This window comes from Notolepis coatsorum (assembly GCF_963971535.1).
Source record: "Notolepis coatsorum genome assembly, chromosome: 18".
In the NCBI taxonomy this organism is placed as follows: Eukaryota; Metazoa; Chordata; class Actinopteri; order Aulopiformes; family Paralepididae; genus Notolepis; species Notolepis coatsorum.
Genome location: NC_140182.1, coordinates 83,860,188 through 83,876,814, shown reverse-complemented (window position 1 = coordinate 83,876,814; position 16,627 = coordinate 83,860,188). Strand labels below are relative to the sequence as shown.

Below are 16,627 nucleotides of genomic sequence, written 5' to 3'. Positions count from 1 at the left end.
TTAACAAAGCCCAGAGATACTGCCCCTGCCTGGAGATTTGTCAGTCCATTCTGTGGGAATGGCCGTCTCTATGGGGTCAAACTGAGGAAACACCACAAAACACAGCCGCTGTCCCACGTAGGTCGCCGACTCTGAGGGAAAATATATGGTATTATAGACCTGTATTATTATTATATTATATATTATTATATAGTATTAGCTATTGTATTAGCAAACACGGCAACAAACATTTAGAATGTTTACATTGTCAAGTTCTGGGTTCAAGGTCTGTACATAACAACATAACATATTACACTTAATTAAAAGGATAATTATAACAGTTTAATTTCACTATTTAATATATTTACTAGATGTTAGCCCAAATGATAGACTAAGAGTGACTATTCTGATTATAGGTTTCATTACCTCAGGTCACCCCACCTACAGTACTATAGACCACAGCACTTCCGCGTTACATTGAGCTCATGGAGAAGAGAGCGGGGGGAGAAAATCAATGAATGTGGATGAGAGCCTCGACATTAAGTGGTTGTAGCTATGGCTGTGGGGGTGCTGGAGACATGATCCAATAGATTTGTATACGCCCGAGTCTCCTGAACACGGCACGACCAATCCCAAGTTGATCAGCACTTTCTCGGCCGAGCTATAGTTGCTTTTTCGCACCTACTCCACCGTGCAGATTGATTGATTGAATGCAAATTGTATTAACAGATTGCAGAATGGGTACAATACAGTACGGCTCAATACACACAATTGTTAAGGGGATGCAGACCAGAGAAAGACTTTCGTCTTGTTTACATCAGGGTCCCCCATTTTCAATTCATAATGAATTGTAAGTAAGGGTGCAACTTGCACCGTGCAATCCATTTTTTGTGGATCTAGCCCCTAGACTCTTCTGGGCAATCTGCGCTTGCGTAGTTCGGGAGTAGGTGCGAAAAAGCGGCTATAGCTCGGCCGAGAAAGTGCCGATCGACTTGGGATTGGTCGCACTGTGTTCAGGAGACTCAGGCGTATAAAAATCTATTGGATCATGTCTCCAGCACCCCCACAGCCGTAGCGACAACCACTTAATGGCGAGGCTCTCATCCACATTCATTAATCTTCTCCCCCTACTCTCTCTCCCATGATTTCAGAATCCCGGAAGTGTTGCGGTGGTCTATAGACAGTTATGGAATTCTGGACTAAATCATATCTAAAAATCTTCCCAGATGGGGGTCCCTGAGACAACGTCTTTATCAGCCTGATGCGTCTCAGATTGGGTGTCCTTGTATCAGATTGGGTGTCCTTGACATGAAAAAGGCTGAGAACCAACGTCTTAGAGGGAGACCCGGGACACTCACCGATGAAGGCATACACACACTTTGGCTTTTTTTTCCAGTGCACGCCCAGGAAGTAGACTGGTACCCCGGTGAGAATGATGACCAGACCAACTCCACACACCACTGGCTCAGAGAAGAGGCTGAACCCAAGCAGCACGGCCCAGAACATCAGGTAGCAGATAGGAACCAGCAGGTTCACCTGAAGAGAAACACAGAGGAGAACGCTTACAGCATGATCTACGTAGAACCATGCTATGCCATCATAATTACTTGGTTATTTTTTAGATCCACTTTTTCTCCCATTTTTCTATTTTCCTCCCATCCCAATTTCGTATCATCCAATTCAACCCTCCCCTGTCACGAACGTTGTTTCTTGCCTCCCACAAGCCGGCTGCAATGTGGACTAAGTCATACATAGCACAAGTCCCCTCCAGCAGTCGCATCTTTTCACCTGCACAGCGCAATCTCTCAGTGGCGAGGAGTAACGCCTGGGAGGCTCACGCTGCCCCCGACACTTCCTGATTCGACTGCGCAGGCGCACCAACCGACCTGTAGGAGTCGCTGTCCACAACGCCCGATCCCCACCCATCAGTTTCCCACCCCCTAATACGGCCAATGTGTATTAGTACGGACGACCAGCTAAACTGAAAGCAATGTGGAGTGCTGGGCTCGAACAGGCGAGCCCAGCGTCTCCAGTATTCGTGGCGAGCGCCTTGCCCACTACGCCACGTAGCCGCCAATTACTTGCTTGGTTATTTTCAACCTGACTTTTCATTGTTCCTCGCCTGGAAAGCAGTCTAATGTATAAATAACTAATGTCATACCTTAGGATTAATACATATTTTTGCATATGCATTAAAAGACAGATTCCCAGCAAATCTCTTAGTTACATCTATATTGTGCTGTCAGAACAGTCTTATGTATTTAATGTTTGGTCACTGTCTTATTGTTATAAACCAGGAAACATGGCACATTTACATTGGTGTGGAAACTGAAGATGTTGATTAATGTGCACTGTCCCTGGGTAAAAAAAAGTATTTCGTTTTTGTTTGCCATTTGCCCAAACAAGATGGCTGGTCTGGGCAGAACCGAACGCACATTAGGCTACTTGCTCACTAAACTATTCTACACAGTCAGTGTCAGAAGGAGATAATCCAAACCAGGATATTTTCTTTACTTGCTTTTGTGACGACCCTCTCCCACACTGTTTGCTTACTTGCTCTGCTTGTTTCCTTGTCTCACAGGATTAGTGGGTGGAGCTGGCAGAGCAGAGCTGGGGAGGGTCATCAGGGCGATTGGGGCACACCTGGGCCGGTGTGTCCCAGGCCTTTATACGTGCAGGCTTCCTTTAGTCTGGGCTTGTAACACTTTACAAGTGAAATACAAATACTTGTGCCAATTTAAGAGACCAATCAGAGCTTTAGACGTAGAATTGGATGTGGCGCCATTATGGTTAATAAACTGAGACTTTCCATTGGTTCCGTGAGTGAGTGAGTGAGTGAGTGAGTGAGTGCACACCACTGTCAGAGAGCAGTTCCAAAGTTGAAACCCATGCAGGCAGAGGAGATAAATTCTCGTGAGGCATCTCTCTGCCTCTAGTTTTAGTTGTTGTCATGGCAGGCAGAACTTTAGCTGCATCACACCATAATATCGATGTCATCATCTTGTCAGGACGGCGACAGTGGCCAGGAGGTAAAGCGGTCGTCTTGTCCTTGAGCAAGACACTTAACTCCGAACTGCTCCCGATGAGCAGGTTGGCACCTTGCATGGTTGCCTCTGCCGTCGTTGTGTGAATGAGTGAATGGTTGAATGTGAGGCATAAGTTGTAAAGCGCTCTGGATAAAAGCTCTATATAAATGCAGTCCATTTACCATTTACCATTTGTCAAACGTTGTGTTGCTTAGCAATGAGATTGATGTGTTGCTCCTTGCACTCCTGTTCTCTGTGTACTAGTGACGCTCACAGCTGCATTTCTAGCGTGTGATTATAAAAAAGAAGCGACAAATCTAATCATGGCCTCAGGTTGGTACGTACCTTAATGGGCCTGTACAGATTAGGTTCCTTCCATCGGTAGTACAGCAGACCTGCGATGGTGACGCCATAGGAGAGGTAGTTGATGAAGGACACATAGTTGATCAAGTTGTGTGTTTCTCCGATGCACAGAATAACAATTGTGGCAGTGCACTGAAAAAGAAGAAGAAGAAGAAGAAGAAGAAGAAGAAGAAAATAAGACAGAATCAATACAAAAATATATATATTGTTTTGAATTATACAATTACATGCACATTGTACGCAACAAAATATTAATAGAAGATGTAATTTGAACAATAATGCACAACAACTCTCTTACACACACACACACACACACACACACACACACACACACACACACACACACACACACACACACACACACACACACACACACACACACACACACACACACACACACACACACACACACACACACACACACACACACACACACACACACACACACACACACACACACACACACACACACACACACAATCTCGCCTGGTGGAGATAATGAACTATATAATCCCTCTTGAGTGGTTTGTGACACTTCTGTGTATACTGAACCTTATATAAAATGTGCTTTCATCTTAACATGCCCTGCTTTTCATCTCTTTGCTATAGTAATTTTAGATTGTAATAGAAAATGGTGACATGATTCAACAAACGTACACAGACTAGAAGGGCAGGGATGGGGGTGCAGTTCTTGAAGTGAATCATCGCCAGCAAGCTTGGCAGATGACCCTCTCTGGCCCCAGAGAAACACAATCTGTAGATGTACACAGACAACATTTATAAACCACATGAGATTCACCTGGATCATGACTAGAGGTGGGGAAGAACATTGATACGATATAGTGATGCTTCCTCCCACATATTGCACTGATGTGTGATTAAAAAAACACCTGTGCAAGCCTACAAATATAGGAGGCCTTGCCTTACCCATGTTTCAATATTACTACTGGGCAGCCAATGCAAGAACTCTGGTCTACTGGCAGGACTCATACCCTGGTGTGACCACCACTACCACCCCTGCATGGCTGGCCATAGAGCAGAATGCTAGCAGTATCTCTCTCCCAGCACTTCTCTTTACAGCAAAAATGTCACTTGGGGCCTCTATAAGAGACATGTTATTATGATAAAGAACTCCTTGAAAATACAGAAACGTTTTAAAATGACCAGAGACATCGGTCTGTACTCCCATCTGTCATAACCATGCTTTCCCCCCTTCACAATAAAATCAAATTTCTTTGTGGAAGGAAAAAGGAATAGTGTCTAATAGAAAACCTTTACACAGATGGTAATTTTGCCTAATTTCCCCAACTCCAGCATAAATATGAACCCCCCCCCCCCTACTAATTTCTTTCGGTATTTTCAAATTAGGAACTATGTTCGTTTAAATGTTCCAAACATTGAAACGTATACACCGACTGCTGTGATATATTCCCTCATGACCACAGAGCCCAATACCAAAGGCCTGATATCCAAGTTTGTAGACTCATTTACAGAACACTGTATTCCATCTACACAATGCTTGAGGGAGTCTTGGGAGAGAGATATTCAGGTGGACATTCCTGTTCCAATGGATACCTAGGATGAGTGCCTCCGCAGTGTCTACTCTTGTTCTATTAATTCCAGACATCAGTTAATTAAATTTAAGGTGATACATAGACTTCACTATTCTTGTACAAGATTGCACTCAATTTACCCCTCAGTCTCACCACTCTGTACCAGATGTAAATCTGCTTAGGGCTCACTGAGTCACCTCTTTTGGTTTTGCCTGATGCTCCATAGGTTCTGGAGTGAGGTGTTCCAATGTTATTCAAATATTTACACCCATCAGAATCACAGAATCACAGGAATTTGCTTTGGACGTTACTGGTGCGACATTAGCGGACAGACATCAACAGACAGATAATACAATAAAGTGGTGGAGTAAAGTAAAATGAAATATGAGCTAAGTTAAGCACAATAGAATAATATATTTATGAAATAAAATATAGGCCAGGGCTGTACAACTGGGCAGATGTGGTCAATTATACAATTATATACACTAATTAGAATGAAGTAACAATACAGTGGGCAAGTATATAGTCCAGTAGGGTGTGTTAATGTAACACAGTGGGGGGGTATCAGTGAGGGCCCGAGACTTGTTGATGAGGCTCACTGCAGAGGGGAAGAAACTGTTCTTGTGGCGTGAGGTTTTGGCCCTGATGGACTGCAGCCTCCTGCCAGAGGAGAGTGGCTCAAACAGGTTGTGACCAAGGTGGTAGGGGTCGGCCACAATCTTACCTGCACGCTTCCGAGTTCTGGAGGCGTACAGGTCCTGGAGGGATGGCAGATTGCAGCCAATCACCTTCTCAGCAGAGTGGATGACACACTGCAGCCTGCCTTTGTCCTTGGCCGTGGCTGCAGCGTACCATACTGTGATGGAGGAGGTGAGGATGGACTCAATGATGGCTGTGTAAAAGTGCACCATCATCGTCTTTGGCAGGTTGAATTTCTTCAGCTGCCGCAGGAAGTACATCCTCTGCTGTGCTTTCTTGAGGAGGGAGCTGATGTTCAGCTCCCACGTCATGGGAGATGATTGTTCCCAAGAATCGGAAGGACTCCACAGTGTCACCATGATTTTCCCCCAGACCCAGTGGTGGCTATTTTTGGCTGGTCACAAAACATGACAACACTTAATCACTCTGAGATACAGACTATACGGTATGGCATGGTAATTGCAAATAAATGCATTTTAATGGGGTGGGAAAAAAGAAAGAGCACCACTTTTCCAAACCTGGTTGACAGAACTCATCAATATGCTACACATGGAGAGAATACGCTATGAGAACGCAGGGCAGCCCAGCAAATTTAAAGACATTTGGCAACCTTTTCTTGATTATGTATCTCAAAACTGACAGACGGCTGGGTGATCTGATAGACTACTGCTGGGACCTTGGTGCGAGGAAACATGTAACCTTGTTTATGTAACCCAGTGGAGGGTCAATCATTTGAAGTGTTAATGTCCAAATATTACTCAGAAAACTCAATCTATGCTGTTTCATGCTATGAACAATCAACACGTCAACTCGTAAATTTAGATAATTAGGTTTCAAAATCACTATACCAAGGCGGACTTACTTTCTTTGTTTGAAGGGCTAAATTCTCGTTCTGTGAACAAGCATTATATAATGCGTACAATGTCTAGGACAATGTGAACTTCACTGTTTGTGTTTCTTCTGTGGCGTCTCTCCCCTCGGCTTCATGCTCTAAAGGCATCAACTGAAGGGACTCTTGATGGCCTGATGGTACTTTGTACAAGGATTTTATTTGAACTATGTGGACTGAATGGCACAGAAGCTGTCTCTTACACAAAGCCATGTAAAAAGACTTTGCGTCTACTATAGATATATTTTTCAATCTTTAATCTGTGGTGCACGACCTCCATTGGCTTCCGATCAAATACAGGATACAATTTAAAATACTTCTCATCACATTTAAAGCCCTCAACAACCTTGCCCCTCCCTACCTGGCCGACCTCCTCCACCGTCACACGCCCACCCGTCACCTTAGGTCTGCTGATGCCAACCTCCTAACACCTCCCACGACCAAGCTCCGGACCTGGGGCGACAGGGCCTTTGCTGCTGCTGCCCCCTCCCTCTGGAATGCCCTGCCCAGCCATATCTGTGATGCAAACACCCTGACATCTTTTAAAACAGCCCTCAAAACCCACCTTTTCAATCTTGCTTTTGACTTCTAATTCTGTCGGTTTTATTTTATTTTGTCATGTATTATTTTTGTTCTGTTTTTAGTTTTGCCATATTTTTGTTTCTTCTACCCATGTAAAGCGTCTGAGCATCTGGAAAAGCGCTATATAAAATAGATGTATTATTATTATTATTATTATTATTATTATTATTATTATTATTATTATTATTATTATTATTAATAAGACTTGATATGTCTAACACTGGTAGGAGGCACGGAAAAGTTACTGCTTGTCTTGTTTTTTCCATTTCTGTTGAGGGGAGGAGGGGTATATATATATATATTTTTGTCATTGTTGTGCATATCTGATGTCTTGATTTTGTCTGTTCTGTCTGTTTTGTTTGTATATGTGTTAAAACATTGAATACAAATGATATCAAGACAATGAAATGAGCTCTTACACCCAAATTAGGTTTATATACTCCTGCATTGTTAGGTCTGAACCAGAATTAAAATAATTTGGGTGTAAGAGCTCACACAAACATGTATGGCCTCATAAAGTCAGAGTCCCATTCTTTGTCTATGGAGCAGCCCCAGATTTTACACGTCTCAAGTACCGATAATATAGTATCAGGAACTCTCTGCTGATTCCTACTCCTAATAATTTTATTTTGTATCTACTTTTTCTCCCCATTTTAAAAATGTTCTCCCGTCCCCAATTTCGTATTGTCCAATTCTACCCTCCCCTGTCTCGAACGTTGTTAGGCCATGCCTCCCACAAGCCGGCTGCAATGTGGACGAAGCCTTGCATCACGTGTCCCCTCCGGTACTCGAGGAGGCAGCCGTCGCATCTTTTCACCTGCACAGCGCAATCTCTCAGCGGCGAGGGTCTGCGTGGGAGGGACACGCCGCCCCCGTGGCTTCCTGATTCTACTGCGCAGGCGCACCAACCGACCTGTAGGAGTCGCTGTCTACAACGTCTGATCCCCACCCACCAGCTTCCCACCCGCTAATACTGCCAATTGTATTAGTATGAACGACCAGCCAAGCTGGTAGCAACGCAGAGAGCTGGGCTCGAACCCAGTATCTCCTGCGTTGGTGGCGAGCGCCTTGCCCACTGCGCCACCTAGCCGCACCTCCTACTCCTAATCATGACATAGCATTGATAGTCCAAGTTCAGGTCCATGGTACACATGTGACCCGACAGACCAAACCTGACCTGGAGGAGGTGAAGAGGTATCCGTTGATTCCTCCGAAGGTGGACAGAGCGACAGAGATTGGCATGATGACAGAAAACATTCCCAGAAGCTTCTCTCCAAATGTCTGTGGTGCATGGAAACACAAAATGATCACTCAAACATAGTGTAAATAGCACTGTTGTCTGACCAAAACCTCCTGATTCCACTTTCAAGGATAAGGCCAGTGTCATTTTATTTTCTTATCGTCAGCATAGCCTACAAAAGACCAAAACCAAAAATAAATGTCTGCTTCGTACAAGTATGGTCCATCCAGCCAACACCAGAACATAGCTCATATATAAGTCAGACAACTTGATTGTTGAGTTCTGTGACTTCTGGATATGAGCTATCATCTGGTGTTGGCTGGATGGACCATACTTGTACGAAGCACACGTTTATTTTTGGTTTTGGTCTTTTGTAGGCTATGTTGACAGTAAGAAACAAATCAATTCTAAAAAATAAAATTTGCCCCACACTGCAAACTCACAACGGCCACAGCATTGGATGACAGCAGTTCCTCTGGGGACATGGAGGAGAAGTAGGCGATGTTGGTGAGGGTGTAGACGAAGGTCACCAGTGGAATGGAAATGTAGATGGCACGAGGTAGATTCCTGATCAGGGCATTCATACCGATCACAAATGATAAGAAATCAAAATCATAAAGAAAACATAGCTGAGATGGATATATATGGACATAGGGCTGTCCCGATTACCAATGCTTTGGGCTTCGAAGCTTCAGTAGTAACTAATTATCAGCAAATAATCAAAGCTTCATTCTTCCATTATTCATTCTTCTCGCCAGGCTTCAGTGTGAGCTATGAGGTAGATAGTTTTCATGACTAAAATTCCTTGTCTGAGAAGAACAGATTTTCTAAATTAATGGATTATTATTTCTAAAAGCCATTTCTTAAGCTTATTTTTGGAGTGGTAAAAACAAGTAAAAGTATTTGAATCTTGATTTTGGCATTGATTACCATGGCAGAGATTGAAGCTTTGAATCATTTGGGTCAGCCCCAATATGGACATACACTTTAGCACTGGGGAATATTAAAGTGCATGGGTGGGGGGGGGGGGGGGGCACATAGTCACCTTCGTGGTTCCACTACTTCCTCTGTTACGTAGTTCAAGAAGTTCCAGCCACTGAAAGCGAAGGAGGCCTGCAGGAACGCCAGAGCAATCTGCCCGACTGAGGGCGACTTATAGAACTCAAAAGCCACCTGAGGAGTTAGTCCTTCATAGTTACCTAGATGGGGGGCAAAGGAGATATTTAAGAATCTAACGTTTACAATCCCAAGTCTGATAATACTTGGCTGTTTTAACAGGGTGAAGGAATCTATGTTTTTCAATGTGTATATAATGTATTGGTGGGTGACAGCATCTACTCAGACGGATCTATAGATCTTAAAAGTAGCCGGCAGCCAGTGTGTGTTTCCACGGTAGCAAGCAGGGTGTGTGAATGCCAAGGTCGTCAGCAGGTTTGTAACCAAAACATTGATAAGCACTGAGAGCAGGCAGGTTTGGTCAGAGAGAACTAGGGGGATAGTTTGACACCGATAGAACCATGCTAAAGGTGAAGAGCAGTTCCCATGGCAGCGCGTCACGTAGTAACAAGAAAAGGGGGCGGGCCCCCGTTGCTAGGGAGAAGACGTTATGATGTGAGTTTCTTCCGGGATAAGTTAGATTAAGACACGAAGCAGACGCGAGCAGACACGTTGACAGAGACTTTGAAACTATCCCTCGCGGGGAGGGGGGGGGGAATGGAGTGCCACGACATCACTGGCTTCGGCTGACAGGGAAGGCCTTTGGACAGCTAGGCCGCACGACCACCGAGCGGGGTGACAGGAGAGAGATCGTTAGAATAATGAATTTAGTTCCTTCTAAGGCTTTTCAAGGACAATACAGAACTGTTTTCCATCTGGTACAGAGGCTTTGTTTATGGAATAAACTACGTTTTTCCAAGAAAGGTACCACGTCTGCCAGTGTCGAATTCTTATGATTACGGATTGCATTAAGGGGGATGACAAAGTGGGTGGTCAGGTGGCGTAGCGGAGATTGCGTTCGTCACCAACACCGGAGACGCTGGATTCGCCTGTTCGAATCCAGCTCACAGCTCCGGCGTTGTCACCAGCTTGGCTGGCCGTTCACACTAATACAATTGGCTGTATTAGAGGGTGGGAAAGCTGGCGGGGTGGGTCCGGGTCGTTGTAAACAGCGACTCCTACAGTTCGGTCGGGGCGCCTGCTCAGCGCGGATAGGATCTAAGGGGGGTAGTGTGATCCTTCCACACATTACACCCTCTAAGTGAGAGTCCGCGCTGCCAGGTGAAAAGAAGCGGTTGATTGGCTAGACGTGTGTCGGAGGAAGCACGTGATAGCCTCCACTCTCCCAGACCGACTGTGGGGGGTAAGTGCGCAGCGACCAGGAAGGGGATTGGGAATTGGCATAACGACTAACATTGTGATGGGAGAAAATCGGAGGAAAAAGGAGGGGGAAAAAGACCAATAAAAAAAAGGGGGGGGGGATGACAAAGTTATACAGCCAGTATGAGAAGGTCGACTTCAGAGAGAGAAATAAACACAATGCAGAAACCTCACGAACACAGATGACTGGCTGATTACAGAAACATCTAACAAGGGATACAATATTAATTGGATCAGGGACATTTTGGCTGCACTTGTCTGATTGAAGTGCTTAGGCATGATCACTTCATATGGAATAACAGAATAATAGGCTGCTTTTGAACACAATCAGTGACTATGGTTACACTGAGACACATAATATTTGAATAAGCCTGACTATAATTCCAAATGATCTCATATGAACACCTCAGCTGGGATGGGGTAGCCAACGTAACCCCAATGCAATAGAAAAGTCACATTTTAACTGGTAATGTACTGTAATGCAGGACTGACTTGCTACTTTTAAATAAATTCCAAGTTTGTATGTGAACATTGGAGGTCTCACCCTTGAAGATCTGAACCAGGCCCACCACTATGATGAGGCCCAGCGCCATCAGCTTCCCCACGGTGAAGACATCCTGAATCCTGGTGGCCAGGCGCACACTGGAACAGTTCACCCAGGTCAGGAACACTGCAAAGGGAAGACACATAAGTATCCCTTCATCTGTGCAGCTGGGTAGCGCAGTGGACTAAGCACTCGCCTACCACCGCAGAGACTCTGGGATCGAATCCAGCTGTCAGCGGTACCTCCGGCTTGGTCAGTCTGTGAGGATTGGTCCGATTCCGCACGCTTCAAGGTACCAATTACCGTCGCGCACCTGAAGTGAGTTCTAATCAGCTCGGTGGAGCCCTTTATATACTCTGATGTTCCTAACGTTCGGTGTCGGGTCGTTTTGGATTACCACTGGCTGCTGCTTGTTCCCTCCTGTGTTGTGCCTCGTCTGTTTCTCTCCAGGACGTCTATGGAAGTCGCCGCTGTTGCTTTTCTCTATCATCCGTTGGATCTGTGCCTCGTTGCCCGCTTTGCGCAATTGCGCCTTGGTGAGTTTTTGGAACGAACTTTTTCAGGGCGCCTGCACAGCGAGGAAGGGATCTGGGTGAGGTAGTGTGCCCTCCCACGCGTTACACTCACCCAATGAGAGTCCTCGCTGCCAGGTGAAAAGAGGCTGCTGGCTGTCTCCTATGTATCGGAGGAAGCATGTGATGGACTTCAGGGCTCCCTAGACCGGCAAGTAGGGGGCAAATGCGCGCAACAACCAGGAAGGAGAGGGGGGAATTGGCATAACGACTAAATTGGGATGGGAGGAAAATACAAGAAAAATAGGAGAAAAAGTGGATAAAAAAAGAGTTTCTATAAAATAGACTATTTAAACCTTTCAGATCCTATCATAACTAAAAATACATGTGATTATTAGAAGACGGTATGGAATATTCAAACAATAACCTATGACAAACTGCGATTGGTATATGCCATATGGGAATTATATCACAGCTAAGCTGCTTTGAGGGCTGGATCATCTTACAATCAGGGTTTAAAGTTATTCAGCATTAATTGACTATGTGTTCCATTAATGCAACTTCTGCATCAACTTGTACATTTATCCAGACTTGAGTTGGGTTAAGGAGCTACCAGGTAAATCTCAGAGGCTGCTCACACCCTCCCCAACATGTCCAAATGACTACAGACCGGTGGCACTCACCTCTGTGGTCATGAAATGTTTCGAGAGGCTGGTCAAGGACCACATTTGTGCCTCCCTCCCCAGTGATATGGACCCTATGCAATTTGCATACAGGACAAACAGGTCCACTGACGACGCGGTCTCCCAGGTACTGCACAGCACCCTCTCTCACCTTGACCGTCAGAAGGGGGGCTATGTGAGACTGTTGTTCATTGACTACAGCTCAGCGTTCAACACCATAGTCCCCACCAGACTGGTGGACAAGCTGATCGAGCTAGGTCTGAGCTCCGCCCTGAGCGCCTGGGTACTGGACTTCCTGAGCGAAAGACCCCAGGCGGTCAGGGTGGGGGGTCAGACCTCCAACACCATCACCCTGAGCATCGGGTCCCCCCAGGGCTGTGTTCTGAGCCCCCTGCTGTACTCACTCTACACACACGACTGTGTGGCCAAGTTCAGCTCCAACTCCATAGTGAAGTTCGCAGACGACACAGTGGTGGTGGGGCTGATCTCGGACAACGACGAGAAGGCCTACCGGGAGGAGGTTGAGGTACTGGAACGCTGGTGCCAGGACAACAGCCTGCTCCTGAACATTGGTAAAACCAAGGAGCTGATCGTGGATTATAGGAGAGGACAGCAGGAGACGCACACACCACTGATGATTAACGGGGCTACCGTGGACAGGGTGAGCAGCTTTAAGTACCTGGGGGTCCACATCTCAGAGGATCTGACATGGTCAACACACATAGACACAGTAGTAAAGAAGGCGAAACAGCGCCTCTACCACCTGAGACAGTTAAGGAAGTTCAGAGTATCGGGGAAGATACTCCAGTCCTTCTACTCAGGGGCTGTAGAGAGCATCTTGACTGGAAACATCACTGCCTGGTATGGAAACAGCACGGCACAGGACAAGAAGGCCCTACAGAGAGTGGTGCGCTCAGCCGAGCGTACCACGGGTATTGCACTACCTCCCCTGCAGGTTCTATACAACAAGAGGTGCAAATCCAGAGCCTGCAGAATAATGAAAGACCCCCACCACCCCAATAACAGCCTGTTTCAGCTGCTGAGGTCAGGCAGACGCCTACGAACCCCAGCTACTAGGACAGAGAGGCTTAGGCTTAGCTTCTTCCCCCAGGCCATCAGAGTCCTGAACAATGAACATTGAGTACCACAGAACACTGAACTATCCACACATAAGCACACATGAGCACACACACGACACGCACGCTGTGCACGCTCACACACTAGCAGCCACTTTAACACTTTAACATGAGCGGGCACACACTCATGCCGCACACACGCACACTTATGGCCAAAAGGAAAGGCCACTTTAAATTAGTATAACAGGAACAGTGTATTGCACTACCAAAGCTACCTAGCATGTCCTATTTGCTCTGTAAATAACTATGTACAGGGTGCTCCAGTAGCACACCATGTTACCGCGCTCGCGCGGGACTCCGTGCTGCGTCACGGATCTGGTTGACTCCGAGTTCGATTCCCGGACCCGCCGTCATTTGCCGAATGTCTCCCCCTGCTCTCTCTCCCGTTTCACCCTGCAACTGTCGGTCATGCTTGACCAGGAAAGCGATAAACGCTAAAAAATAAAGTTTAAAAAAAAAAAAAAAAAAATAACTATGTACAGATACCGAGATGTCACACCATGTTACCTGTTACCTGTTTATTGCACAATGTTTTTTTTTTTTTTGGATTCTATTATATGTTGTACCACTGTATTGCACATCGTTGCGGGCAAGACCACCCGCATTTCATTGTATACTTGTATGCCGTGACAATTAAAACTCTTGACTTGAGACAAGAGAGAAAGACACTGGTAGGTATTTCTTTTAACACTTTGACTGCCTAAAAACGATTTACAACGTCTTTGCTGGCGATGCTAAAGTTGCCGGGGGACGCTGTACAGCGTCCTTATATCAATATTTCAAAAATCTGGAATCGGATTCATATTCCCCCTCCGCTGGCCTGAGATTCACCAGCAGGACCCACTGAGCTCTCTGGCGGTTCAGGAGCGCCATCTGGTGGCCGATCGGCGCAACTGCTTAACAGGAAGCGCAGTAGAGGTTTTGCTGGTCGGCCCTATTGCTTCCGGCCACTCGGGATAGGTTCCGGCACTCTAGCTCGTCACTCTACATAGCGATCGATTGCCAATAACTCGATAAACAACATGATTTGGACGTATATACCATTATACAAGCTGGAGATGGACCGGGTAATAATATATCCCATAATGATAAAATTTCTACTCGACGATGATCGCCCAACGGCGCGCGGAGACTGGGGTGAGTTTCAGCGTGTAACGTTACCATCTTCGATACTAACTGCTTTTATCAACATTTGACCCACATTAGATGATTGGTATAACGCTGCCCACGGAATTATAAACGCCCCCTCGCCCATCCGGTCAACATCAGATGACGTGTAGTAACTTCTAGAAGTACGTCTAGTTGGAATTTTTTATATCGCGCTGATTGCCATCAAACTGTATTTCATCATCAATATAATGCATTTGGGGCTATATATCACGTTCTGGAGAAAGTTGCAGAAAGAGATGAAAACATACTTATACATTAGACCATACTTTACTATGAATATGTGAATGAAAAAGTTTAACGTTGCTACACAATGAACAATACATATAGGACTTTGAATGGGCCCTAATAATGGCAATGTAGCAATAGAATTTAAAAAGTTATAGCCCTGCAAAGAAGGGGACGTTCTCCATAGACAAATAGCGCTGGCAATCTATGGTATATCATTAATTTAACCCATGGCAGCCAAAGTGTTAAGAATTCACATAAACACAAATTATGTTCTTTCTGTGCTCCAGGACGGTTCTGTAAGTATTTGTGAACATGCACAACTCTATGCTAAAGCTAGAAATCAGAGAGAAAACTCTAACCCTTCTAACAATGCTAGAATATAAACCAAGTGCTCACGTAAACATTGTATGGCTTCGTAAAGTCAGAGACCCATTCATTATCATAGAGCAGCCCAGTGACACAATACCTCAATGATCGCTCCTACCAAGTGTCATGGAGAGGGACCCTGTCTGCCACCCGCCCCCTGCAGATGGGTGTCCCCCAGGGCTCGGTCCTTGGACCCCTTCTCTTCTCCCTCTACACACTAAGGGCTAGATCCACAAAGAATGGATTGCACGGAGCAAGTTGCACCCTTACTTACAATTCATTATGAATTGAAAATGGGGGACCCTGATGTAAACAAGATGAAAGTCTTTCTCTGGTCTGCATCCCCTTAACAATTGTGTGTATTGAGCCGTACTGTATTGTACCCATTCTGCAATCTGTTAATAAAATGTTCATTCAATCAATCAATCTGCGCTGTGATTGATTGAATGAAAATTGTATTAACAGATTGCAGAATGGGTACAATAGCATTCTAAAAGCAATTCTTAAAAATATTCAATTTTAAAAACAATCTTAAATTGTATTTAACACTTTGGGTGCCGGCCAAAAATCCGGAAAATGACTGTGGGTTGCCAGGATTCCTGGACGATTCTAGCATATCTCATGATCTTAGCGGAGCTATTTCTATATTTTATATTATAACTATGGGGAAATGGTTGGGCTCATTTGAAGACGACAAGTTGATGTACACAATGCAAAAAACCGTTTGTTTCTGCATGTCTTCGTTCGTTCACAATTACAAGTTAAAAAACGTCAACAAAAGATAAAAGTGGAGGTAAATTATTTAGAACAGAAGTTACAGGCACTTTTATGAAAGGTGTGCCGGCGGGGTGATAATAGGTACTGAACGTGTTATAAAGCAATTTAGACTGGGATGGATGGATGGATGGTTTGATTGATTGATTGTTTGACAGATTGTTTTATTGGTTTGATTGATAGAATGTTTTATTGTTTTGTTGATAGTTTGATTCATAGATTGATTTGTTTGATTGATTGATTACTTTGTTGGTCATTTGATTGATAGAATGTTTGATTGTTTTGTTGATAGTTTGATTCATAGATTGATTTGTTTGATTGATTGATTACTTTGTTGGTCATTTGATTGATAGAATGTTTGATTGTTTTGTTGATAGTTTGATTCATAGATTGATTTGTTTGATTGATTGATTACTTTGTTGGTCATTTGATTGATAGAATGTTTGATTGTTTTGTTGATAGTTTGCTTGATAGAATGTTTGATTGTTTTGTTGATAGTTTGATTCA

The 16,627-nt window shown here is 44.7% G+C and overlaps 1 protein-coding gene across 1 annotated transcript in view; it reads right to left on the bottom strand.

The window, feature by feature from the left end:
- The window catches only part of LOC311245414 (asc-type amino acid transporter 1-like), a gene marked incomplete at both ends in the record, with an annotated part of 48,473 nt that continues 31,846 nt past the window's right edge, over nucleotides 1-16,627 (bottom strand). Inside the window, 8 exons of the mRNA XM_084335257.1 lie at nucleotides 1-131; nucleotides 1,338-1,515; nucleotides 3,351-3,500; nucleotides 4,026-4,122; nucleotides 8,269-8,372; nucleotides 8,775-8,898; nucleotides 9,377-9,530; nucleotides 11,252-11,377. Coding sequence (XP_084191383.1) covers nucleotides 1-131; nucleotides 1,338-1,515; nucleotides 3,351-3,500; nucleotides 4,026-4,122; nucleotides 8,269-8,372; nucleotides 8,775-8,898; nucleotides 9,377-9,530; nucleotides 11,252-11,377 — 1,064 coding nt within the window. The remainder of the gene's footprint in view (nucleotides 132-1,337; nucleotides 1,516-3,350; nucleotides 3,501-4,025; nucleotides 4,123-8,268; nucleotides 8,373-8,774; nucleotides 8,899-9,376; nucleotides 9,531-11,251; nucleotides 11,378-16,627) is intronic.